Below are 27419 nucleotides of genomic sequence, written 5' to 3'. Positions count from 1 at the left end.
GGGGCATGGGGGAGGGACTTCCACACCATCCTTGATCCCACCCTTGACCGGACATCCACGGTCTGCGAGCACCAAAGCAGCACTTACCATAAAACAGACCATGACCACAGTCCCACTGGCAGATGCCTGGAGGGAAATGCATCCCACCACCAGAGACTACACATTGCATTCATATGTCCATGGGTCGAGCTCCAGCAGAGACTACTGGCTCTGCTCCACAGTGAATTTAAAGGAATGTACTACTACCCAGGACACACTCAGACCATTCTCCAGTGATCCTCGAAATCCAAATCAGGACACCCAACCCTGAACACTGCTTATGGAGCATGCCCCCCCCCCCCCCCAGATCTCTTACGAGACACCCCAGTACATGAACCACTCCACATAGACGTGCAGGACTTCTTTGACCGCAACAAAGACTCAGTGGCACCAAATCACACAACCTGGGAAGCCTTTAAGGTATGGGTTAGAGGTCATCTGATATCCAAAGTACATGTCACTCTGAAATACCTACGTGCCCAGCTGGTCTTAACCAAAACCCAAACCAAAAAAGCAGAGACAGCATACACCCTATCACCTACACCAGCAACACTATCCACTTTGAACGAAGCACTAAATAAGTTTAAGACGCTGGCAGAACAGGTGGTGTGGTATACATCCCAACCAATCAGACAGGAAATTTGGCAAAGGTAAAGTCCGGCAAGATGCTGTCAAACCTTATTAGGACCGAACAGGGACACAGACCAATCACCAGCATAACGGATGACCAAGGCTCGACCCATGTGACTCACTTGGAAATTAACAAGGTGTTCCAACTCTTCTACAATAAGCTCTACACACATGCGAATCAAGTACCAACAGTAGAATTACAAGGATATCTCAACTCCTTCACCCTCCCAAAACTCACTCTGGAAGTAAGTGGTAATATGGATTTGCCCCTTGCCCTCAGAAATAAAACAAGCAAAGACCTCAAGTCCGGCAGGGCACCAGGGTCAGATGGCCTAACAGACCTATACAAAATGTATGTAGACTAACTGGCCCCACGGCTGTTGGAAATCGAAACACTCCCAACAATGAGAGAAGCCATCATCACGGTGCTACTGAAACCACATAAGCCAGCGTATTCCCCATCCTCGTACATACCGCTGTCCCTCATCAACGTGGACACCAAAATATTTGCTAAGGCCATAGCCAATCAGCTGAACCCCTACATGACTAAATTGGCACACCCTGACCATACAGGTTTTATACCAGGCACCTCCGATCCCTGATACTTAAGACACTTTTTCACCATTACATCTCAACTGGATCATCGGGTACAGGCAGTGGCAGTTTCACTACACGCGGAAAAAGCATTCGACTCCATCTCCTGGAAATGTGTGTACGGAATCATAGGGAAGATGTGGTTCAGACCAGGATTCCTCAGAACCTTAAAACTACTGTACCATAACCCCACAGCCAGAGTACGCACCAACATAACCCTGTCAACCGTCAATCTAAACAGGGGCACGCGACAAGGCTGCCCACTCTCCCCGCTAATATTCACACTAACAAGAGAGGGAATGGCAGCACGTCTACGACAAAACCATGCCTGGAGGGGGATCTGTATATTGGGAATACCTCAATTTATCTTGCTCTATGCAAATGATACAATGCTATACATCAGGAATCCGGAGATTCATTTACTGCCAGTGCTACGTGACACAGCCAAATTCAGACACTCTGGATATAAAATCAACTGAACCAAGTCCAAAGTAATGCCCCTCACCAAGGCCACGAACCAGTCTGCAGCCATGGAGGACCTACGATGGTTCCCCCACCTCAGCAAGATATCTGGGCATAATAATGGCACCAGACAAAAGAACACTGTATACCAACAACTACACCCCATACCTCGCACGACTGGAATGCAAACTTAATGCCTGGACCAAACTGCCATTGTATGGTCGAATATCTCTGCTGAAAATGCTAATCATACCAAAACTGCTGTACCTATTTAATGGCATCCCGATCTGGCCAGGTATGAAATTGTTCGACACACTGCAAAAACGTACTACCCGTGTTGTGTGGGGGAGGATGGTCACCTAGACTGAGCTGGTCCAAACTATGCGAAAACTTCCACACAGGTGGCCTAGCAGCCCCAGATTTCCAGCTATACTACTATTCAGCACAAGCATATTTAGCGAAATACTGGGCCAACACCACAGAACAATGCCCATATATATGCAGAAGAGTTTGCAGCTTCTCCACTGAACCTTAGGAGTATGATATTTGCCAAGGTGCCCAGAGAAAAACTGATGGCTGACCCAATGGAAACAGTGAGAGCATGGGCGCAGATCCTGAAGACAGTGAAATACCCTACTGGCCACACCTTCCCCTATGGCAATACCCAGGTCTGGAGCCTACAATGGATTGCACTATACAGACACTGTGGGATTCCAATAAACAGGCCAAGGTCGGAGACCTCTTCCCAGAGGGGTTTCCTCACGTTGGTGGAAATCCAAAACAGAACAGGGAAAAGTCTAACCATAACCCTGCGCCACCAACAGCTGAAGGCCTCTTGCAAGAAAAAATGGCCATCCTTCCCCAATGCACCTCCGACACACAAATTCCTAACAGAGATCCTTACAGAAGGCGGCTTCATAGGCGGTGTGTCCACCTTATACAGACCTGTTCAATCTAATACATCAACCAAGAACAATATGAAAACTAAATGTGAAAAAGACTTGAACATCCAGATAGATGAACAACATTGGACAAACTACTGTAAATACACCAAAACCATCTCCTTATGTGCAAACTTCAGACTTATTCAATTTAAAATCCTGAACCAACTCCACATTACACCCTAACAAATCGCCCAATGCGATAAAACCAAGCCACAGCCATGCCCCAAGTGCAGTACACTCAATGCAACAGGGGAACGCCCACCAATTAAGCAATACTGGGAAGAAGTTGCCAACATAATGGACGCCATACTAAATACCAGCATCCCGTTACACCGCTGAAATACCTCCCGAGCGACATCGGAAAGGCCTCAGTCAAGATCTGCAGACTATTCGCAGTGGGAGGAGCCGTGGCCAAACGGAATATCCTCAAGAAATGGAAATCAAAAGACCCTGCCACACATCAAAACTGGTTAAGAGAACACAATATCCCCCCAAATGACAACCTTACCTGGGATTCCTTCCTTCCCCAAGCCCCCCCCCCCTGTGCCTTCCTCACCCTTCCCCCTCCCAATATGTGAATCTATTACCAAAAATCTCATACTACACTGCACTATATGTATGCTTTGCCTCACAAGCGAAACTATCAGTATTAAATAAAGTCCACATGTGACTCCAAGCGGATACAATCATCAGAAATACTATTACAGTAAGTAATGCAGGTCTTCTGATGCCTGTGAATCTGCTTAGAATCACATGCTGTGCACAGACTAGCAAGCAGTAACCAGAGATGGTGGTGGGAGGTGCGATGGAACAGTAGCAAAGAGATGTCTTAGCACCACTTGGCCCACCCGAGAATCAGACCTAGAGTATGTATCCAGGCAGCAGTGGTGTGTAAAGGTGTGCACAGAACTCCAGGTTGCTGCTTTACAAATGGACATCACTTCCAGAAAGCAGAGAGGGCAGGAGCCCTTTCCCCACCTCACCTCCATCTTCAGGAGCAGCGAAGACCATCCATGTGCTGCAGGAGCAGCTGGGACCATCAACAGTGCTTTGTGCGCACAACCCCTGCATGTGCTAAAGTGTCGACCTTGGAAACGGTGAGCACCATTCTTCAGTGAAGCTCACCACCCACCACCACGTATCTGCACATGTGCCCCACTGATTGCATGTGTTTTTCGTCTAGTCCTCGTTATTTCTGTAATTCACGTTCATGCCACTCGCCGGCGTTTCATCTAATCCACAATTACCACTTCGTTGATATCCTGCATAATAGGCCCGTGCCTCAACTGGGCTCCTGTAACCCAGCCCAACTTGATCACTAACAGTTTTGTTCCATATTTTCTCACATTGCTTCCTATGTTGTGTTGCAATTATTCCTTGATATCTGTCAAATGACAACAGTCCTGCTACAATGGCCTTAGCAGCTAGGAGGCTTCACTAGAAACCTCCCACCACAGTTGTCACTCAGCCCAGGTGTTCTCTCTAGAGTTCTTCTAGTCAGCGTGTTTTGCCTGCTATTACAATGATCAAGACTAGAACTGGGTTGACTTTTCTCACCTTCACCCCATTAGACTAGCCACAGCCCTTAGCTTGCCCCCTTGCATTATAGCCATGTATGCCAAATGCCTTCTCAGAGATGAGCACATCTGCCTTAAAAGCAAAGTTCCCAAGTCCAGAGTTGAACTTTTCCACAGTAAATCCATGGGTCTCTAATACAACACAGTCACCAGCTATGACTACTCTTACTACTATGTGCCCATGTGGATTAAGCCCACCAAACTTCTACCACTTAAACTGACGACGCAACCTACCATCATCAAACCAACCAAATTCTTGCCCCAACTAAAACGTGGTGCCTATTATCCAAATACAGGCTCCTCCCTTCCTGCTGCAACTCATGGTACCTCATTGCCTTCAGCCTTCAAATCTGTACCGAACCTACCATGCTACATAACGAAACAATAGGCTAGGCGCTAGAACCATTAAAACTCACTTAGCCACCATTAGCATTTCTCACATACCTGAGCACAAACCCCACTCCCAGAAGAGATCCCACGCTAAGAACTACAACCCTAATTAAACAGCTGGCCCAGATTAATTTTACTCATAACTTTATTCACTAACAAATCTCAACAGAATAAAGGTGCTCTCATCAATGCAAGATCTATGGTGGCTCACGCTGTTGACATAGCCGACTTGAACTCTAAACTTGACCTCAGAAAAAACAGACCTGGCTCCACACAGCGACAGGTCCTTCTCTCTCACTCGCTATCCTGAATAACTACACTATGCGGAGATTAGATAAAGAAGCTGCCAGAGGCGGCCGTGCCATGTTCGTCATGCGGGTTACTGACAAACTACTGCTCTCTAATTCTCGCACCATTAGTATGCATCTGGTTTCTAGCCACACCCAGACCTATGGGCTCATTTGAAGAGGATATTACTTCAATTCTCTCAGTCAATACTAAACCCTGCTCACAAATTATAGTTCTAGGAGACTTTAATATTGGTCTTAATGACCCAAATGATCACCATACCTTGGCAGTGTCTAACTACTTAACCGCATTAGGCTTCACCCAAAGAATTAACAAGCCTACTCACGCCAAAAGTAGTTTTAGACTGGGTAGCCAACATTGACTGTAATAACAGCCATTGAACCTTGCGCCTGGACTCACCATCTCTTACTTACCTTCACCATCTTAGAGTCTTCCACAGACGAAGACTTACTCTTGCCCCTCCACTACTCACCAGGAACAAAAGCAACATTACAGTCGATAAGCTACTGCCTCATCTGCTCCCCATTATTAAACGCATTACCCACGACTTCTGACCTCACTATGCTAGTTGACCTATACAATCAGACCATCACCTTAGCCATAGATAATATAGCTCTACTAAAAATGTGTAAAGGCAAACCTAGAGCTCACCTCAACGCATGGTGCACCCCAAACCTTAAAGCCTTACAGGCAGAAAAAAAGAAAAGCTAAAGCCTGCTGGAAAAACCATCCAACAGTTGAAAACAAAGACAACCTATTGAAGATCGCAGCTAAATAAAACTAGAAATCACACAAACCAAACGGGACACGTACAATGACAGGATCAACAAAGCCAGTTCAAACGATAGAGAACTGTCATACTAAGAAATGGAATCTCCTATCTCCCCCCCCGTACCCCCCCAACGGACAACTGTAACAAGGACAAATCCTGGTGCCCCAGTACTCAAAATGCACTATCCAACAAAATGTCCCTTCTACAAAACAAAATAGCAGAAAATCTCCATAACCTCCACACACTGAATCCTTCACATCAAAGCCTCCCAACAGATTCAAATTTGCTCAAGTCTCCACTCAAGAAGTGGAAGATATCATAGCCGGACTTAAACCTTCTAAATGTCAGGGAGACATCTGTCCGGCACCTATAATCAAAGAAGCAGCTTGAGACCTAGCCTCCTTCATCACCACTTTGATCAATTCCTCTAAAACTTGCACTGTTCCGAACCTTAAAGATGCCTGGGTCTTACCGCTCCAAAAAAGAAAAATCCCATTTCTTCTAAAAAATAATCAACAAAGCAGCCTATATCCAGATACAGTCATACCTGGAAATCAATCTTCTAGGGCTCCAGCAGTCTGTATTCAGACCTCAACATGGCACAGAAACTGCATTGATTGACGAATTTAAGGACAATGGAAAATATGCCCTCCTACTAGACCCATCGGCCGCATTTGATTTGGTCGACCATAATGTTCTTTGCAAGCATCTGTCCACAGCAGGCCACTTCTCACCAGAAGCAACAGCCTGGATTCACTCCTTTTTGAACAGGTCCATGAGAGTATTTTCACCCTCGGCCTCAGCAGACCAGACACCAATTATATATGGAGTACCGCAAGGATCTTGCGCATCTCCCACCATGTACAATGTATTCACTAAGCCTCTGTTCGATGATCTGGACCATCTGGGTGTCACCTACACCAACTATGCAGATGACACCCAGATCTGCATACCCCCGACCAGGGATTATGATACAGACCTGGCTTTAGTCAACAAAATCGATCTCATCATTCAGGCCTGGATGGCATCCCATGGCCTCTGTCTGAATGGTGAGAAGACTAAGGTCTTGCTACTTGGAGCACCTGCCAGTCTTAATAAACTCAGCACTCATTTTAGATCATTCAACATCAACGGCATCAATATTAAAGTGTCAAAGGAGGTAAAAACACTGGGATTTTACCTGGACTCTGCTTCAAACCTATGCAAGCAAGTCAATGTTACTGCCTCTGCAACAGCATATACTTGTAAATTGATTCACGCTTGTAAACCATTCCCATCTACAGATAGTTGCATTACTTCAGCAAGAGCATTAATTCTTTCTAAATTAGATTATTGCAACACTCTACCTAGGTGCTAGCAATAACATTATCAACAAACTTCAAATACTACAGAACAATGCTCTCAGATCTGCGCTAAGTATCCCCAAAAAGACAACACATCTGAGATTGGACTGCAGAATAAATGGCTCTCTAAAGGACAGGATACAGTTCAAAACTGTTCCCAATGCCTTAACAATTCTGCCCTTAAACACTTGGAGAACATTTTTTTTAAAAAATACACACCCTACTAGGACCATGCTTTAATTCTGCTTGAATGTCCCTAGATTTAAACTGAAGAAAGCAGGAGGGGGAGAGGGAGTTTGCTTTCCGGTCAAAGCTGCCCAGCTTTGGAATTGCCTACCCGCCACCTTAAGAGCTGATCAGTCCTTTAGCTTCAGTAAAAGCACTAAATGTTTGCTCTTCACCACAGACTCTTGACTTGTAATTTGACCCGTTTCCATATATTGTTTATAATGTATAACATGTAAATATTGTACAATGTCTTGCAACCTTTACTATGTACCTAAACCTATATGTAACATGTAAGCCAAAATGTTAACCGGTAACGTGCCTAGATACCTCTGGGTTTGGAGCGCTATATGAATAAACACACTAGGAACATTTGCTATGGAAGCCCCTGTGCCCCAAGTAGAGTGTGCTCTAGGCTTGAAGGGCAGATCGCTCTTGGCAAGAGTGTAGCAATGTGTGATGGTTTATGGTCCACCTTGAGATAGTTGATTTAGAGACAGGGTCCCCTTCTCTGCCAGCTGCCACTTAACTAAAAACTTGTTAGTGGTTTAGTTTTTACCAGGTAAGATTGCTGCTCTCCTCAGATCCAGTGTGCGGCAGCTTCTTTCTGCCATGTTAGCGGGGTTCTGAAAAAAGATGGGTCGTTCTATTGATTGGTTCACATGATACAGCGAGATAAATTTAGGCACAAACCATGGGTGAGAACCACCTTATCTTTGAGAGTCGTGACAAACTGGTCTTGAATTGAAAGAGCCTGCAGTTCACCAACTCTCATTGATATGACTACCACAAGGAAGGCACTCTTGTGAGTGCTTGAAGGGTAGCCTGATGCATAGGTTCAAGGGGAGGACCCATTAGTCTGGTCAGTACGTTTCGGTCCCACCCGGGAGCTGGGTTGGAAATAGGAGGGAATTAAGTCTTTTAACCCCGTCCATAAAAGCCTTGATTACTGAAATCTCCCAACACAAAACCCTTTTCTGTGACGTGGTGCAAGCTGAAAGAGCAGCTAAGTTGACTTTTAAGGAATTGAAGACCAGGCCTGAATCTAATAGGTGAGTTAGGTACATGACAATGTGTAAGAGCATTCAATAGGATTGATGCTCTTGGCATTGCACCAGATCAATATGTTTCCTCTTATTGGAGTAGCAACGTGTGGTGTTGGGTTTTAATGCCTCTTTAAATATGTCCATGCATCTTTGAGGGAGATGGAGGTGTCTGAACTCTATGATCTCAGGAGCCAGGCTACCAAGTCGAGAGTTTGCATGCATGGATGAATTGCCCCTCCCTACCATACACCCCCCCCCCCCCCCACCCAACTCCCGTGTCCTGTGACAGCATGTTGTACGGGCACAGCAGTTTCCTCACAGGGTAGACCGACATTGCCGTCAGATGAGAACCAGGGTTGGAGGGGCCCACCATAATCATTGTGACTGGTTCCTGGTGCATTTTGTGCACTCTTGTTTAGTGGATGAGTTGGTGGAAAAGCATATACAAATTTCACTGACCAGGTTATCCAGAGTGTGTTCCTCTTGGAGCAGTTCTGCAGGTACCTGGAGGCGTAATCTGGTCATTGTGCATTCTGCAGAGTTGCGAACAAGACAATGTCTGGGAAGCCCCATCTGCAAAGACGTCGAGAACATGGTCTTTGTGCAAACACCACTTGCACTCTACAGCCTCTGCTGAGCATGCCTGCCAGAAGATAGAGTTCCCCTGGAACGGGTTGAGACAGGAGGAACAGCTTGTGTTCGAGAGCCCATTTCCTTATGTTCTGAGACAGTTTGTATAGCCCTGGAGAGCAAGTGCTCCCTTGTTTGATCAGTTAATACATGCCGTGGTACTGTCTGTGCAGACAAGGCCCGTCATTCCCTGGAGGTGTGTTTGAAAAGCCTTCAGGGCTTTGAATACTGCTAGCAATTGACAGCTTTATGTGATTGGTAGCTACTGCTAGGGGAAAAACAGTGTGCCGTCTGATGGAGGCAAGTCCACCCTCCAACCCCCACCCAGTCAGATGCATCTGTGGGGAAAATGGCTTCTACTGCGGGGATGGTGAAGGCCTTCCCTTGCAAGAGATTTTTCACTGACCACCACTGCAGAGAGCACAAGGGCTGCCGAGACAACCACTACATCGTCCCATTGTCCGCTGGCCTGACCCCATTGGCTCAAGAGCCACTCTTGCATGGGACGCATGCGCGCACACATGTGGGACTAGATAGATGCAGGAGGCCATCATCCCCAACAGTCGCATGGCTTTGTGATGGTCACCTCACAATTGGTGATAGTGAGGGATCTGGAACAGCATGTTTTGGACCCTCTCATTTGAGGTAAAGCCGGCCCATCTTGTCTGAATTAGATCCCCAGAAACAGCTTAACTTGACTGGGGTCTAGGCTTGACTCTCTCATTGATCGAGAACCCTAGACTGAAGAGAAGGTAGACTGTCCTTTGGGATTTGATAGGTAGCAATGCCGAAGGGAAGGATATTGAACCGATAGTGCTTGTCATCTATCATGAACCTTAGGTACTTTGAGTGCACTGGAAACATTGAGTGCACTGGAAACATTGAGTGCACTGGAAACATTGAAACTATGCATATTTCATATGCAATGTTGCCATGTAATCCCTCTGCGTTAACAGTGGGATTACTTTCTGCAATGTTAGTCTGAACTTGTGGCTTTACAAATGTGTTCGCAAGTCTAACAGGGCACATGGCAAGATCTTTTTGAGTACAAGGAAGTACACTGAATAAATACCCTTGTTTACCTGATGAATGGGCATGACTTCTATGATGCCCCTTTTCCTGAAGGATCTGCACCTCTTCAAGCAGAATCTGCAGGTGTGCTGGCAATACGCGTCTGGATGTTTGTGGCCGGTAGAACTCAAACAATAACCATGGGCAACAGTCTGGTCTGTAGTGATCCCCTCCGATGCGTGAAGAAAAGGATGTTAAACATCCCTCAACTGGGGAAGCCTGTGAGGGGACCCAGACTGGCGAGTCATTTAACAGGGGCTGGAGAGTCCCTTGGGGTGGCATTTCTTCCCCCGCCTTTCCCTCTTCTGTCCCCTCTGCTGGTATTGGCTGGTGCCAGCTGCACCTTGTCCAGAGCACCATGTTGTGCCTCCTGTGCCATACTGGTAGCGAGTAGATCTGGAAAAAGATTGGCCCTGAAAGGAACAGAAAGCTTCCTCCCCATTGTTGATGAGGTCAAGCAGTAATTTGATTGAGACTTTAGACTCATGCTCTTTTACCATCTCTAAGGCATCAGCCAACACCTTGCCAAACAAATTAGTGTCTTCCACTGGTATGTTTACTAAAGAGGCTTGAGTCTCTGGCTTAAATCCCACATTAAGCCATCCGTGCCTTTTGAGAAGGGTACCTTGGGCTAGAGCCTGCCCCGCCGTCTCTGCCGCATCCAATGTATTCTTTAGGGTGTGTCACCCGTTTCCCTTCCGAGACAATTGCCAGTAGGCGTGATCGTACTGGTTCCAGGACTTTTTGGAGGCCTTCCTAAAGTAGGATCCACTGAACATCACTATAGCTGACAAGAAGGGTAGTATTGTTAGCAATTCTTGTTGAATATGTTGCTGAAAAAGTAACGTTTGCCAAGGGTGCACAATTTCTTGCAGTTCTTGTCAGGGGGGGTGGTGTGGGGGGCGTTTCTGCAGTAGACCATAGTAATCCGTCCCTCGCCCTGGTGGTAGCGATGACCGGAGTGGCATGCCCACAGATGTACAACAGGTCAAAAGGAGAGGGTTGAAAGTTTGCCCTTGTAAGCGAAGGGGACAGCAAAGGCGGCGCAAAGTGCTTGACAGAATTTAGCAGTGGAATTTGTGGTGGTGGTGGGGGGGGGGTTCTCCTTTAGGATGTCCTCTACAAAGTCAGTGCCTTGTGCAGCTTCCTGTGTAGCAATTTTGAAATAGTCTGCAGCCCTGTTGGGGGCATTAAAAGCCTTTTGATCAACAGGCGAAGCTTGCCTCTCTGGAGGAGAGGGAGGATCCAAACAAATGGTGTCCGGGTCAGGTGTTCAGTTGGTGAAAGCTGAGATGTTTCCTCCACAGGCTGGTCCTGATCCCAATCTGGGCTGTGGTCCGATATGTCCTGGCCAAATGCACCTTCCTGACAATAGGGATCTTCATAGACTCTTCAGGTTCAGAGAATTCAAAAAAACCTCTTCGAGGAGTGGTCTGAAAGCCTCTGTGCCTCTGGAAAACTAGGGCAGGAATCCTCCCCTAGGTCTCTTCGGGGTAATAAACTTCAGAAAAATCCACAAACTGATAGTTTGTCCATGTAGTTCTCAAACCTAACTCTGGTCCACAAGGATGAGCCAGAGGGGTTAGGGGTGGGAGAGTGGGTTCTCTCCAGGAGGAAAAGTGTCACTTATCAGCCAAAGTCTTAAAGATCGGCAGGGACCCCTCAAAGCACTCCTCTCGACAAGAGGATGAGCCTCTTGGTTTGTTCGTCACCGAAATAACTAGCTCCTGTGGCTTAGGGAGAGATTGACGTGCCTGTAGGCTCCGCCAAAACCTTTGGGGCTGATGCACTCTTAGACGGCACGTCAGCGCTGTTTTTTTGAGGAGACGCCCTTATGGGTGGAATGCCCAGATGCATGCCGGGACGACCGATGCAGGGAGGGCAGCCGATCGTGAGCATCGGTAGGCTTAGTTGAAACTGCATCTGCTGCTTCCTCGACATATGCATCAAGGGAGCTTGTGGGGTGGTGCGCTTGGCCTTATGTGGTGCAGGTGTGCCTGTGTCTAGAGGGCCATGGATAGGCACCTGGGAACTAGCCGGTTCCACGGAGACGTCAATGCCTCCACATCAGAGCCATGCCTGCCGCTCGAATCCTTGTCACTCAAGGCGCCTGCGCCGACGGGGGAACCACTCTCAGCCTGCATGGCGTAGGCCACCCATTGCATCATCTGCCTATCTTTTAGTGTCTTTGCATGAAAAAGCAGGCAAGCCTTGCAAGATTGCTCATCGTGATCACGAGGCAGACACTTAAGAGTGTCCTTCCACAGATGTTTTCCGTTACAGGACGGATAAAACAAATGGCGTCCCCTCTAAAAGGCAGCAGCCAGACAAGGTAAGAGGGGAAAAGTAAATGCATTTTCAGATAATCAAACCCCAGGGCCCCACTCTCACTACTGTATAGATCTGGCCAGAGTGCCGAAGCTACGCAGTCAGCGTCAAACAATGCACCAGTCACCAAAAGCAGTAGACTTCTTTGGCGTAGGGGGTCCAGAAGTAGCCATCGAGATGACTAAGTCAAAGACTAAACCACCATCGGTCGTGACAAAGAAATTGAATTTTGCAATACATCTCCTTCGCGCTTCACATATGGCAACCAACTAGTGGGCGGGGAAGAAAAAAAAAAACAATCTGAGGGCTCTCGACACATAAGGGATTTTGGGTTCACTACACATCACAGATAGTGTTACAGGCACGCCTATGTCAACATCCCTCTTCAATCCTCGAAAAAAGATGCAATACTCTGCAATTACCACTAGATGTCGGACTATATGCACAGCATGTGATTCTAAGCAGATTCACAAGCATCATAAACAATACTATGCACCACTAGATGGTGGCCGATGACAAGCATGTGAATCACAAGCCTAAGAAATATGCAAATACAACCATTACTTACCATGTAAGTCTCTTCCGTTTAGAATCACAGGCTTTTCAGCCACCATGTAGTTGTTGGTGCAGAGTATTAACATTCAAAGTGAATAGGCTATCAATCTGGGTGGTGCTGGAGCACTATTCATACACCATGTACCCATGATGCTGCATGTGTCAACGTCCTCGAATGGTCTCTTTTCTGCAGAGCACCCATGTGTTAGCATAGAAACTACAGGGCTCGGCAACTCCCTTGGATGGGTGCATGCAATTTTCAACAAACAAGCCACAGAAAGACCGTTAGCGTCTGCCTTCTGGGGCTTGTGAATCTCTTCAGATTCACATGCTTTGCTTAGACTAGCAAACTGTACCTGAAGATGGTTGGCGAGAAGGAGGAAGTGGTAAATAAAAGCTTTAAGTCAGCTTGCCCCCACCTGTGATACTGCCCTTGTGTATTTATACAATGCTGTATTCTAAAAAGGTAGCTGCCTTAGATCGCATCTAAAGAGACACTTGCAATGAAGGCTAGCAAAGCTTCTGTATGCCCCATGAAGTTACCCTTTAGAATAAAAGGTTACGGGTGTGTGCCAACTTGGAACATGTGCATATTACACAATACACTGTGCAATGGTGGGCTGGAATTGCCACTTGGCCTGTTGCAAAAAGAAAAAGAAGTGAATACTGACGTTTGTTGGAGGGGGAAGGTGGAAGTAAGACTGGTCCAAAAGGAACTTGGACAGAACTTTAGGTTACAAAGTATGGAGAGTTCTTGCATAGCCACCAATGGCTCTACAATTGACAGTGCCTGAATTTCAACTACTCTTCAAATTGATATTTGGCTATACAAAAAACATGTAGTTTGATGGCAGTGTTATAGATGGGAATGCCTTTAGTCTATACAGTGCTGCATTTGTGCCCCAACATGGCGCAGGATGCACCATTGGTGGGCATATGTGGAATCCCTGCCATAAAACCCTTAACCGGTGCTTCCCATCAAGACACGTCGTGTTGAAATGAAAAGGTAACAAGCGCAGCCAAGTGGGCCTTGAGTGAGTTAAACACCTCAATGTCAAGCAGGTACAGTAAAATGTCAATGAGCTTGATTTCTTGGGAGTACTCGCTAAACACTCTGGCAGGTTTAATTGCAATACCAGTTGACTAAACTGTAAACATGCTGGGTGCATCTTGATGGTGGTTCTACTACCATGTGACGTAGACGCAGGGACCATACTTGTCATAAACATGGGTGCAACAAAATTTGTTGAATTAATTTATGCACCAATCAGCAAGGATGGGGCAAGCATTAGCAATTAACCCTCACCAACGCATCCATAAAGCATTACTTAGTAATCCCATTTGTGGGTATCCTTTTGATGGAAATCACCCTCCAGTGGGAAAACACCCCCCCCCCCTTTGCTGAAAAAGTTCACTGGTCCCACTCGCAATTTTGAATGATTAGTGTCTCGACAAAGATGGCAGTTTGTCTGACTTGAATGACAACCCCTTTTCGTGTGTACCAGATGTCTTTATCAACTCTGTAGGTGTTCCACGAAGCTTATGTAAAACCTGGCTCTACTTGATCATTTGCTGCAACATATTAAGTAATCTGTACCAGCAGTGCCTTACAGAGTGCCAAATCTGAGTCTAATTAGGCTCCAGGAATTTTGTTTTCGTGCTGGGATTCAGATGTGCTAATAAGGATCCCAATTGGTGCAAAATATTGGTTTTAGCCTATGTGTTGAATGGACAGGCTGGTTATTAGCCAGCTGGGGGAAACACAGGGTATTCCAGGCCTGCATAGATCGCAAAAGCGGTAGCAGTAGTGGCAGGCAAACAAGGTGTCGATGCCACACAAAATGAATGCGCCCCCCCCCCCCCCCCGGCACCCCCACCCCACCATCTTGAAGCGCCGGAACCAGAAACGTGCTAGCAACATTGAAACACATGCATGTTGTATCACGAAGGTGGCTACTTTTTTTGATGTATTACCTCTTAAGATGTAATGCAACATTGAGGCTTCACAAATTCGATTGATGGTCTAGCACAGATCTCGTTTGATCTTCATTTGGTGCTAGCAAAAAGTTTACTAGATGCAAAGTGATTTCCTCCCATGTGGGGTGGTTAAAGATGTAATTCTAAAGGTGCCTGTAGTGGATATTCCTCCTCACATACACTCTACCACAGCCTTCTGTATTGAAACAATACCCCCCCCTGTTCTAAAGTGTGCATCGATTGTCCCCATGCACTGTGAGCAAATCAACACCCTGATTGTTTGGCCATAGGTCTGTTGGCTTTATCCCTGGCAAGATATGCATGAATTATTAATACCACACCTGGCATATGATGCTTTCCCAATAATTGTCCCCAAAGATTAGATTTAAGACCCGTTCAGTTGGCGATTCACCTCAGGGGAGGTGAATAAGCCACAGCATTTTAGATAAGGAAACATGTCATACAAGTTTCAGTACAGAATTTTTTTAACAATTTTATAAAAACCATTCAGATTTTATTGTGGGTTGCGCCAAATTAATACAAAACAGGATTTCTTTTATTGGTATCACTCAGTGGAATGTGATGTGTATGGGTGGACTGGTGGAGTCCCGCAGGATTCAGCCTAGGCACGGCCTTCATTCCCCACATAGAATCATCTCGGGTACCCTTAAGATTCCCTTGCTCTTACAATATTGAACAGTGTTCCAGCCCGCAAAACAAGGCATACATGAAATTGAAACGACTGAACAAAGCTACTCCTTTGCAATGGCATAGGGCTTCTCCACAACAATCACCCGGCAGTCCGCCACAATGACATCCTTCAAGGGCTTGTCTCTACCATCCGTCTTGGTGTTCTCGATCTTTTTCACGACGTCCTATTAGAAGAAAAAAAAATGAATCTTGCAAAAAAAATCACCCATAGACATGAGCAGAACGCCCAGTAATAACATCCCTGCTCCAACCCCAACCGTATCACTCCAACGTTCAGGCTCTTGGCATTCTTCAGGACACCGGTTTATCCCCACCAACTCCAGAAGAGGAAAGCATCTATACAGAGAATCACCATCAGCTTAAGTGCACTAATGTAATGAATCCACACAAAAAGTTTCACATATGGAAAATAGCTGGATATGGCAGCATTGCAAAAACGTCAGATCGTTGTACGCTTCCTTTTTCACTTAACATGGATGGTCAGAATTCAAAGATTGAAGCCAACGGAAGTAATGAAAGTTGCTGCTAAACAGATCATTCAACTTTCACACCCTCTCTACCCCAATGCTCAGCTAAAAAGAAACTACTAGAAACTGCTCGAAATGAACACCACCCCCACGAAATATACTGCAGCAGCACAATTTGAACACATGGCAATGCACCAACAACTAGGTCAGCATCCCTTAAAGAGGCATTGACAAATAGGACAGACCAAGGTTTTAAAAGCACAGTGCAGGGCTGGATGACACGCCCCTTATTCCAATCACTTTGAGGGAGATCAGTGTTTGAACGAAATGGGACAATCCAACACAAAACCACCCTTATTTAGCTTACTGTATTGAATATAGACACCCTGTACTTCTTTCTACTGGGCGGTTACCTACACGCAGCACTCTAACAAAACGGCATGAAGTATTGCAAGGTTCAGTCAAATTGGGGACAAAAGATGGGTAGGAACGTGTCTGCAACCTTTGCTCTCTGGATGTTTTGCACTACAAATCTCATAAGCATACTAATGCTAAGGGATCATGGAAGTCTTAGACCTAAACCTCGAGAGAGCGCAGGTTGCAGGCACCTTGGGTCTGCAAACTTAATTGTTTTGTTGGGAAAACTGCACTCCTACAACTCTAAAACCATCCGTGTCCAAGCAGGCTTTCCCCTTTTGTGCAAATCCATCTAGAAATAAGTCTTCAATGGATTTGCATCCATCTCCCCACAACCCTTGTGCTGAAACACAAAAACCCCTTCAATAAACAAGTTCAAAGAGATTTCCAGTGCTTGACCCAATGCACACCAGTAGGGGAGAACAGGGGAGCAGGATTCCCAGGAAAGGTAACCAAGGTCTACCAACACTCAACACCCTCGCACATCCAATGTACTTGGGTGGGCTGTTGTGTCCAAGGACCCACATCTCCTTTGACACCAGATAAGCTAGACTATCCAACTGGCAAAGAAATGTGCTGTCAAGGCTGCCTTCCTTCTCAGCAAGGGCAACCTTTGTTCTTCACGTTGAATGAGTGGAGTTTGTTACAGTCCATGCTGCATAAATACTTGTGGTTGGAGACAACAAAATGTAAACATTGTCAAGTGCTCCAAACCAAGGAAATGGCCAGATTAGTTCTGTGTTTACATAACTACAGAGCGTTCAGCTTACTTCGTGAGGTAGGGGTGCTGGGATTGTCAAATAGGAACCTGCTGGAATTGGTAATATTAAAGTGGCAACAAGTTGCCTGCCATGGAACGCAAACATCTTTAAGATCACCAGGTTCGTGCAGAAAGAAAGAAAGAAAAAAAAGTACAAACGAGCTTGCTCCAACACCATCGGGTAAATGGATTGTCCATTTGGTGATCATGCATAGTAGCAGACACAAGCCTCCTCTCCAGAAGTAATGTTGCCTTTAACACAAGCGGTGCACCAAGCAAAGGATTGATCCCCGATCAACTGTGCTTACGGTAAGCACACTCTGCTTAAGGCAAGCCACATCCTTCATCTACAAAATACAGACCAGGATTATGCCTGCAGTGACTTTAGAGTAGCAGTAGGTAATTACCATTCCTTCTATGATTTTTCCGAACACCACATGCTTGCCATCCAGCCAAGGTGTCTTGACAGTGGTTATGAAGAACTGTGATCCGTTTGTATCCTTTCCAGCATTGGCCATGCTGACCCATCCAGGGCCGTAGTGTTTTAGCTTGAAGTTCTCATCGGGGAATTTGTCACCATAGATGCTCTTTCCTGGTAAGATGGAGACAAACAGATTTCGGTCAGCAATTGCACTACAGCAGGGACATCGTGTGCACAACTGGTATTACAAAATAGATACCTCATCAGGCCATAGAAGGTATGGAAGCACAGGCTCCCATCAGTCACGCAGAAAACCAAAATAGCAGGCATCATGACTGCCTCTTGTAAAATTGTTTTATAAATCACTGAATGGAAATCAATTAAAAGCAAAAAGCAACGTGCTGGGAGAAGTATGGCTTCAAGCCAAAAGTAAAGGAACAATGTTGCACAACGCACTGATAACCTATACCAGGATTTAATCTCCTGCCAATCAAAATGAATAATGTACAACTGGAGAAAATCTCACAACTGGTAATCATGAGAAGGTAAGCATCGCCACATGGAATTGTGTGGAGCTTGCTTTTAGCAAGCACCCAGTGAATATTAAACAGGGCGGGGGCTCAACATAACATGTTTGACTACAACTGATATAGGAGAATTGTTGTACACTGTACCAACACAAACCACATTACTATTGAGGTACAACCAAGTTATATAAGATTATAAAAATTCTAACAGTCTGAAATAAAACAAATCACAGGAATGCCCAATTATTTTTAGCTGTAGTAGTTCCTCAATGTACACCTTCCTATGCTTCCAGCTTTTCCAAGCCACTTAAACACAACATGTCAAGATTAATGAACTACCACGTTATATTGTTTAAGCCTTCAACGTGTGCCTGCACACTGCATATGCCGTTTGACTAAGATGGCTCCACTGTAAAAGGTGGAGTGATGGGATTTGGATGAGTACCATGGTACAAAATAAACAGTCGCAATATGTCAAATTTCAGCAGGCACACCCCAAGAACAAAGTTGCTTAAGCAAGGTCTTCCTGAGGAAAAGAGAAAAAGGCTAATTTCATGGCTTAATCGCTGTTCTCTAAAATGGGGCCTCACCCATAGAGGCCCTAGAAGCTGGTCACCATATGAATATTGATAATGGGTTGATGCCTGTAAGTCACCATTAGGAGAAAAGCCATTCATTTATTTGTTAGGCACTTATACAATAAGAAAATACTGTTTCAAAGCGCCGATAGGGTAGGGAGGGTGGGAAATACATTACAACACAATATTTAAGAGCAGAGGGACAAACCTATGCCTTGTAAGTATTCAGAACGTGCAAGTGCAGAAAAGAGAGGGAAGCTTTAACAGCACAATCAGGTAATTTGAGACGGCATGAGGAGAAAGCCTTTTCTACTACCAACACGAAACTGAGAAATGACAAAGATACACATGCAGAAGAGCAACAGCGTGACAAACGGTGATGGCCATGGGAATGTGTGAGAGACAGCGAGTCCCCAGCAGCAGAGGTAGGGCTGAACAGTGTGATCCTTGCCTGGGCAAGACACGTGGAGGCAATACTGCAACGTCACAGTCACTGGGCTACTGGTGGCTGAAGACAGGGAGGGCACAAAGTGAATATTAGCATGTGCCACACTTAAAGGGAATGCTGAACTTTAGCCTGCGTCACATCTAGATAGGATGGTGAATGTTAGCATGCGTCACACTTAGATGGAACCGTGATCACTAGCCTGCCTCACATCTAGATAGGATATTGAAGTGCCATACTCAGACAGAATAGTGAATGATAGCAAGCATCATACCTAGCATTAGATAGATGTTCACATATCCATTAAGTGGCTCTATACTGCAGAATACTAGTATATAAAGATTATATCCAAGGTGATCAAAAATTGGGTTGCCGGATTAAAATCTAGATTTCCAAAAATTTAGCGTGTGTGTAGTATCCCTTGGTACTTATCCTTCCGAAACCCATGAGTATCATGATGGATACCAAATTTAAAGATGGGCTCAAATATTGATCCACACCCGATTTTCCTAGCGGAAGACAGGAATCTTTGTGCATTTTAAATCAAGCGTAAATGCAAGGGGTCCTTCCTTGAGAAATGTTTAAGCAATCATCTTTGTCTGAGATCCAAACTCGCTGGTGGCCAAAGGAAACGGCTTCCGTTAATTCTTGTTTTAACTCCTTTGTAGGGTCCTTCCCGAGTGGGCTGTAGCGCGCACCACTATTTAGTAGGGACATGACCATTAGTTTATATTGATTGGTGGACATAAGAAAATACCGCCCCTTTGGTCTGCTGGTTTAATCACTAAATTGATAGTTTCTTCAAAGCTTTTTCAGCTTTCGAGATGTTATAATGAAGTCTGACCTTTTTAGTTTTAAGCTTACTAATATCCTGCAGGATACATTTTTCAATTTTAAGATCGCTGGGGACCTGGTAGAGGGGTAAAAGTGGACTTGGTGTGCAGGCCTTAGTCAGGTTCCCTTTCCTTTTCCTCCTGGTCTTTGAAGGTAGGAAGTCTGACCAAGTGCAGAAAGCGATGGATCCCCCATCTCTGTATTGTACCAGTCTGAGTCGTTGGCATAAATGAAAGTCCCTTCGAAATAACCAAAATCTGTTCTGGTGTCAATTCTACTTGGGCCAAATTAAATGTTGGTAGGTCAATGAGTTAATGTATTGCTGGAATGGTCTCCTGCAGCATTGTGGGCGCATTCTGTTGGGTCTGGTACTGCATGGCCCATGGTGGTGGACCCCAGCTGCCTCCCCCTTGACCTGTAGCCCAAGTTGTCATCCAAGGAGGAATTGCTGCTGGATCCAGAAAATGTGACTTCTATTCCCAGTTCTCTGCAGTGCTGGTGATTCCAGGCTTATTTAGGGTGGTGATGTAATCATCTGTTGTATACGAGTAGATTAATTCGGTCTTAAATTCCTTGAGATCTTTGTCTTTCTACAGAATGTATTGGATTTAAATACATGAAATGGTTTCATTGTTTCTCTGTTGATCTCGAACGCTGGTAGTGTGCTGGTGCTAAATTTCTTTGTCGATATCTAGTGTTTTTTGTATTTTTGCACCAATTCTTTGTGCGGTCGTAATAGTAAGGACCATCAGGTCCCTACTGCATTTAGTCGCTATATGGCTAAAGTTGGTAGTATATTCTTTGTCATTCAGAAAGACATGTTTTCACTGCGTACCATTAGCCCTGCCGGTATCATGAAGGAAGTGGCCACGTAGTTCAGTTTTAAAACATTTCCTTTTAAGTTTGAGTAGATCACCACCTGTTTGGTTGATGTGCTTGGAGCCCTGAGGGTAAAAAAAATGACGGGCCTTTGTACGAGCTCCAAGGTTTATTGCTCGGTGTAGCATTCGCATCCATAGTGTGTCCCCAGCCTTGTTCCATAGACCCCAGTGCCAAGGTCCAATATTAGAGATCTATGATTGGAGCTTGCCGAAAAAAAAATTGTGTGGTAGCGGAACTGAGTCTATACTTCCATTATGCTGCCTGTAGTCCGACTCCAACAAACCTAGGTTGTTGAAAAATGTTTGACAAGAGGAATGGGTGCCTTTTTGGACTGGTAGCAGATGGGGCAAAAAGACCTAGGAAGAAACAAAAAGGACTGCTACCATTGTTGGCACTTGGTTAGTTATGGATTTTAACCCAATTGTATCAACATATCACAAATTGTTTTCATACCTACATACAATGTGTCACAGAAACCACTCTAATATAATAAATGAGCCAGAAGTTTAATGTTGCTTGGGGGGAAAAAAAAACACCAATGAAACTAGTACAATTAAAACTTATTTGAATACAAAGTAAAATTAAAAGGGTGAAAGAGGTAGAGGGCAGTGTTGAAGAATGAAAAGAGTGAAAACATCAAACATGAAAAACAGGAATAAGAGGAAATGTAGCAGAGGCTAAAAGACAAGGTAAATACTCATGACAATCAAAGGTTTTGAAAAAGCTAGCACATACATGGATCATCAAATCTTAAATCTTTATAGATTATTAATTCTTGGGTCTGCCTACATGACTATAAAGGGACATGTTGACAGCACTCTAAAGTTCCAACGTAGAATTAACTCAATCCTATGGCATGAGCAGAAACCCAGAGTGGCTTATACAGCCTAAGTGGGGGTGCAGGGAGGCATGGGTCTCCCGGACATGTATGGCTATTATCGGGCAGTGCAGTTCTGGGCACCGATACCACATGTGAGAGCAGAGAACAAGGAAACAGTGGGAAGGAATAGAGAATCTGATGAGGCCAGTGACGGTAGGTGAATGGCTGTGGGCGATATCCCGCAAGGTTCTGGTACATAGTATACTGGGACCGCTATGGTGGAGGAAAACAACTAAAGGGAGTCACCACATGGCCATCGCCACTCAGCCACATATGGGCCTCAGCAATCAGATGAAATCCAGGAACCGCTCTGGTTCCAAAGGTGGTTCAAAGCTGGGCTAGAAAGGATCGGGCAGGTGGTTAAGGGAGATACCTCTATAACACTCACATAATTAGAAGAGAAACTGCACCTGGAGAAGCTTTCGGGTTTTCCACTACTTACAATTGAAGGGGTCCTTAATGTCAGAAAGAGGTAGTGCAAGGGACTCACAGCAACTGAAACCATATTAAGTGAAGCCACATCAACGAAGGGGCTGATCCAGTATATACAGGGCATTGCTGGCAGCTAAGGGAGGAGGTACGGATACCCTTAAGATGTAAAGGAACCATTTGGCCTGCAAGGGCAGCACCTCTGTAAGAAGGCACACAGAACGTTCATAGCATGCCATGAAATCATATGGCCTCAAGCTACTGTACAGATGGCAGTATGCCCCAGACCGTCTTTCAAAGAGGTTCGCAGGGGTGGACCCTGGCTTCCTGGAGATGATGTGGTCAAAGGGCCGATTACTGGCACAGGCGTGAGCTTGCCCTAGAATACAGAGCTTTTGCAAGGAGGTAGATTAAAGACTTGGAGGGAATGGAGCCGGGGACCCTTTTTAGTAATGTGTAACAGGAGTGGGAAGATGGGTGGGCACCTCTTCCACACATGTCATGCACTTTCTGCTCCTGGCGGCCAGGGTATGCATTGTGATAGTGAAAAAAAAGCCCAGAAATGGAGAGTGAACAGATGTGGACCCTTAACGCTAGGGAGATATACAAGATGGAGAACAGGGGCCATCCATGATTTACACCAAACTAGGGCAATGGAATGGGCACCCTTCCTCAGAACATATGGTTCTCAGCCTCTGTCTGATGCTGTTATTACCCTTACAGGCTGTCTGCTACAATACACAGGCCCAATCGAAGGATAGCATTCTTAGTCGTCCGTGATCACGAGAGTCTGCAACTATACCAAACACGGCCTCCCCATGTATTCAGAGAGCTTGGAGGTGCTAATGGTTTAACTGCCCTGCACTCTGCCCCAGGGTAGGACGACTGCTGAAATGTTTTCAGATCGGTTAACGTGCGATAAAGATGCATACCATCTTTTTTTTTAAATTCTGGATATGGAATTCCAAGATGGCGCCCATCGTGGAGGGTCACGTCTGATCGTCTCTCCGCTCTGGGCCTCTCAATGTGGCAGAATGGATGATCCCACGCCAGTTAGCCCAGCAGCGGGACGCTCTGAAGGCCCTCCCGGGGAACGACTGCAGAAGCTACGCAGCGTTCCGACGCCGAAAAGGACTCCCCCACGGCAGAAGTGCGGGGCCGGGGAGAGTCAGAGGCGTTCAGCGGCGGCCTCGGGGAGCTCGGCGGGCGCTCTAGAGGAGAGGCCGCAGCCCTAGGGACACCCACCTGGGAGAGCAAGAGCAGCGACCCAGCACAGAGGAGACTGCGGGAGTGCTCAGAGCGGGCGCCTGGGGCCCTCCCTGGCGGGGGCTGGGACACAGCGGACTGTGTGGAACTGCCGGAGGAAGAGAGATCCGGCACGGGCGCCGCCTCCCCCCTCCCCTCCCCCCCAGACGGCAGACTGCAACTTGAGCGAGACAGGGCATTGGAGGGGAGAAGCATTGCTAGTTGCAGGAGAGTCGCGAGGACCCGGAGCCTGGGCTAGGGCTCTGAGAAACAGAGCCGAGGCCCAGCGTCTGCGCACACGGGTGCAAATAGGAGGAGAGAGCGGCAGCATCTGGGAAGGCAGAAGACTTTTGCAGAGCGTCCCCCACCATTGCACACACGGAGAGGGTCCTGGAGCGCAGCAAGCGGAATTAAAGGAGGGAGACCCAGCACAAGGCATCAACTGGTCCCCTTCGGGGGGTGGGTGGGGGGTATGGGGGTCCATCCCCGGAGAAATTGAGCGGGGATTCCAGTGTCCGACAATTTTAAAATCGCTCCCCCGGCAGACACAACAAGCAGGACATTAGGGCACCGGGGATCGAGCTTATGGTAGCTTGGACTCAGTCCTCGCACGAGACCGGGTGTCCCCCACGTACACTCCGGGGGGCCTGCGCGTGGTACAAGAGTGGGCCCTCCAGGACACCATGTCAACCCCAGCAGTGTGCATAGATGTCCAAGACACGGGCGGGTTCCTCCACGCCACCCTCCCCCACCCCCCGAGAATGCCAAGGAAGGAATTAAAAGCAGCTTTGGGGGACACAGGTTGGACCTGCGCCCGACTCCTCCCCCCACCCCCCGTTGGGCCCCATCTCGACCAGAGGCAGGATGGAGGAGCCAACAATGAATAAAGCAGACATGCAGGCGTGCTTCAAGGATCTGCAATCGCAACTTTTAACTTCTGTTCAAGAGCAGTTGCACTCCTGAGGGGAGAGATGGTGCAGTCCATCCAGGAAATCAGACAGGATGTGACCAAACTGGGCGAGAGGAAGGATACCCTGGAAAGGAAACTCCAGCAAGTGGAAGATGACACCCACAAATCAGAAGAGACTATATAGGATTGCCCAGACCACCATGTTCCTAGAGCAGCAATGCAAAGATCTTGAAAAAAGATCGAGGAGGTCCAATATCAGTCAAATATATGCCGGAATCAATAGGGGACCCTGATCTGAGATCTTCTGTCACGCAACTGTTTGCGGAGATCCTAGCAGAAGAAGGTGACCCAGAGATAGGGAATCGACCGTATTCACAGAGTGGGTCCTTTAAGAGCAGCGGAACCGGGACTGAGACCCAGGGATGCGCTAGTGGCCATGTCATCCTATGCACAGAGAGCAGATTGAGGAAGGCCAGACACCCCTCCCCCCCCCCCAGATAAGAGTAAACGGCCAAGAGGTGCAATTATACCAGGACCTGGCCCAGTCCACACTGCTTAAAAGACGCCTGATGGGCCCGGTGGTTCGCCGCTTGTCCGCAGCCCAGGTCAGATACCGATGGACCTTCCCTTTCAGTCTCCTATTTACATGGGAGGGAACCCAACATAGGATCACGACCTGTGAAGGAGAACGGGTGTTGGGCATATCCAGTGGAGCGGAGGGGACACACCCGGATCCCCGGGGGAGACTTAGGGGGCCGATCCAACAAGAGGGATGGGAGATGGCCCGCAGAAAAGGGAGAGGAAGGAAGACTAATCAAGCCTGGGGGCATACCAAAAACTCAAACCAGGAATGAACTAAGTCCTGCTGTTTTAATATCAGTGCGAGAGGAGATCCGCGGTTGATTCATCCGTCAGACATGAAGCAGGAGAGGAACTAGAGAAAACTTGTTGGAATTGTTAGTGGGGTTTAGGACTCCCCACGATATGTTTGAGAGGGAAACACGAGCCGGGAGCTCTGGACACTTCGTCTCAGGGCATGTAGCAACCCAGCCCTAACCTCCGGGGTACCTTGGGGGGGGGGGGGGGGGGGGGGGAATAAAAGGGGGTGTTACAAAGTTAAAGGCACCGAGGCGAATATTGGATCAGACACTACACTATTTGCAATGGACAGATGAGGCGACCACAACAAGTTAAATTAACAACCCCGTAATGAATAATAAGGTCCCGGTGACAGTGCTGTCACAAAATATACGAGGCATGAATACCCCCGTGAAAAGATCCAAGCTGGACAGACAGGCTTGGAAGCAGAAAGCGAACATTCTATTCTACCAGGAAACGCATATAAAGAAGAGTGACAAATCTTGCATTAAGATAAAGGGGGGGGGGGCGAGACACGTTTCAGTCAAATGCTGATGGGAAGAGAGCCGGAGTCATGGTGGCTATCATGGACACTTTAAAAGCCCAGATCCACGACCAGAGATCCGATGGGGAGGTATGTTTTCCTGAAAATCATGGTTGAGGGGAGAAGACTGACCCTAGCGTCGATATACGCCCCCAATGTCAGACAGGAGGCATTTCTCGGACACAATGGGATTGCTCGAACAATTTGCGACAGGGAAATCATTCTGGGAGGGGATATGAATCTAGCCTGGGATCCCTCATTAGATAGGTCGACCAGGAACAGCGCAAGCTCGAAAGCCCCTTCTGAGGCATTAAAGAAAATTAGACTCCCTTTCACTGACAGATGCCTGGCGAGCACAGCATGGGGATAGCCAGGGCTTCACCCACTACTCCCATGTTCACAATTCTCTATTGCGGATAGACTACATTTGGGTATCTATGCCCCTCCGGGGTACAATTAGCGATGTGGCCCCATAGTTCTCTCAGATCATGCTCCAATAACCCCATCCCTAGCACTCAAGGTGAGGGAACCTAAGATGTGGTCCTGGCGCTTCCCCCTCAGACCTTCTTCAGGATACCGTGCTAGTAGAAGAAATCCAAGATAAGATCGACACCTTCATTGAAAATGACATGGGGGTAAATGTATGGTCAGAGTTCTGCACTTTCTTGAATAGTAGAGATGAGATTGAGTGGAGCTCGGCCCCCCCCCCCCAATCAGGCCAGGCCGACCTACCATGAGGAACATGACATTTATGCTTTTCTACGCTGATAATTCCCCTCACCCTGAAATGTCTGAAATGGTTATGATGTATTGTCTCCGTACGCTATTATGATGTTTGATTGTCGCTATCTCTGTGCTGCACCTGTCTAAACCTTCTGCCAATAACAAATGACACAGGGGAGACCCCCCCCCCCCCAGGATGTGGTGTGGGACGCCTTCAAGGCTGTCTTGAGAGGTGAATTCCTTTCAATGAAATCCAAGAGAGCGACAATTGGGGCAATGGGAGAGAGACTTGGAAATGACTGCTAGAAGCACAGAAGGAGGCAGCAGCGAACCCTAGCAGGGCTAAAAGGCAGGCCAGGCAGCACATCCAAGGTCAGCTGGCGCTCCTCTACACCCACGAGGTGGGCTACGCCCTCATGAAAGCAAAGCAAAGATTCTACTTCCATGCCAACAAGGCGGACACTCTTCTAGCCCACCAGCTTAGGGAAGTAGCCAGGGAGAGATCCTGGCGCTGTGGACACCTCGGGGGCCCGGAAAACAACAAACGACGAAATGGGGGAGATAATGAGATCCTATCAGGATCTTTACACAACCAGTGCCCCTTCTGAGGAGGATCAAGAAATATACATTCAGGGGGCATCCCTTCCGTGTTTGCCGGAGGAAGTCCGGGGGCACTGGATCAAGATATATCCCTGGCTGCTGCAAGCTAGTAAGCAACTCCAAGAATAGAGCACCGGGCCCAGATAGGTACACTAGCGCCTTCTATAAGATTTTGCCACGCTCTGGCCCCGAAACGTACAACCCTCTTCAACACCTTCAAAACAAGGGGCAATATTACAGCGTCCATGAGCGAGGCTAAAGTGGCTCTCTTTGTGAAGCATGGAAAGGACCCTACC

At 46.8% G+C, this 27419-nt stretch overlaps 1 protein-coding gene across 1 annotated transcript in view; it reads right to left on the bottom strand.

The window, feature by feature from the left end:
- Positions 1-15384: 15384 nt before the first annotated feature.
- PPIB (peptidylprolyl isomerase B) overlaps positions 15385-27419 on the bottom strand; it is a 48803-nt gene continuing 36768 nt past the window's right edge. Inside the window, exons 4-5 of the mRNA XM_069624693.1 lie at positions 17655-17839; positions 15385-15767 (exon numbers count right to left, since the gene is read on the bottom strand). Coding sequence (XP_069480794.1) covers positions 15645-15767; positions 17655-17839 — 308 coding nt within the window. The 3' untranslated portion in view covers positions 15385-15644. The remainder of the gene's footprint in view (positions 15768-17654; positions 17840-27419) is intronic.

This window comes from Ambystoma mexicanum, chromosome 11 (genome assembly GCF_040938575.1).
Source record: "Ambystoma mexicanum isolate Mex_15411 chromosome 11, UKY_AmexF1_1, whole genome shotgun sequence".
NCBI classification, from domain to species: Eukaryota; Metazoa; Chordata; class Amphibia; order Caudata; family Ambystomatidae; genus Ambystoma; species Ambystoma mexicanum.
Note: the sequence above shows the minus strand (reverse complement) of the source record. Positions and strands in the feature narration are given on the sequence as shown.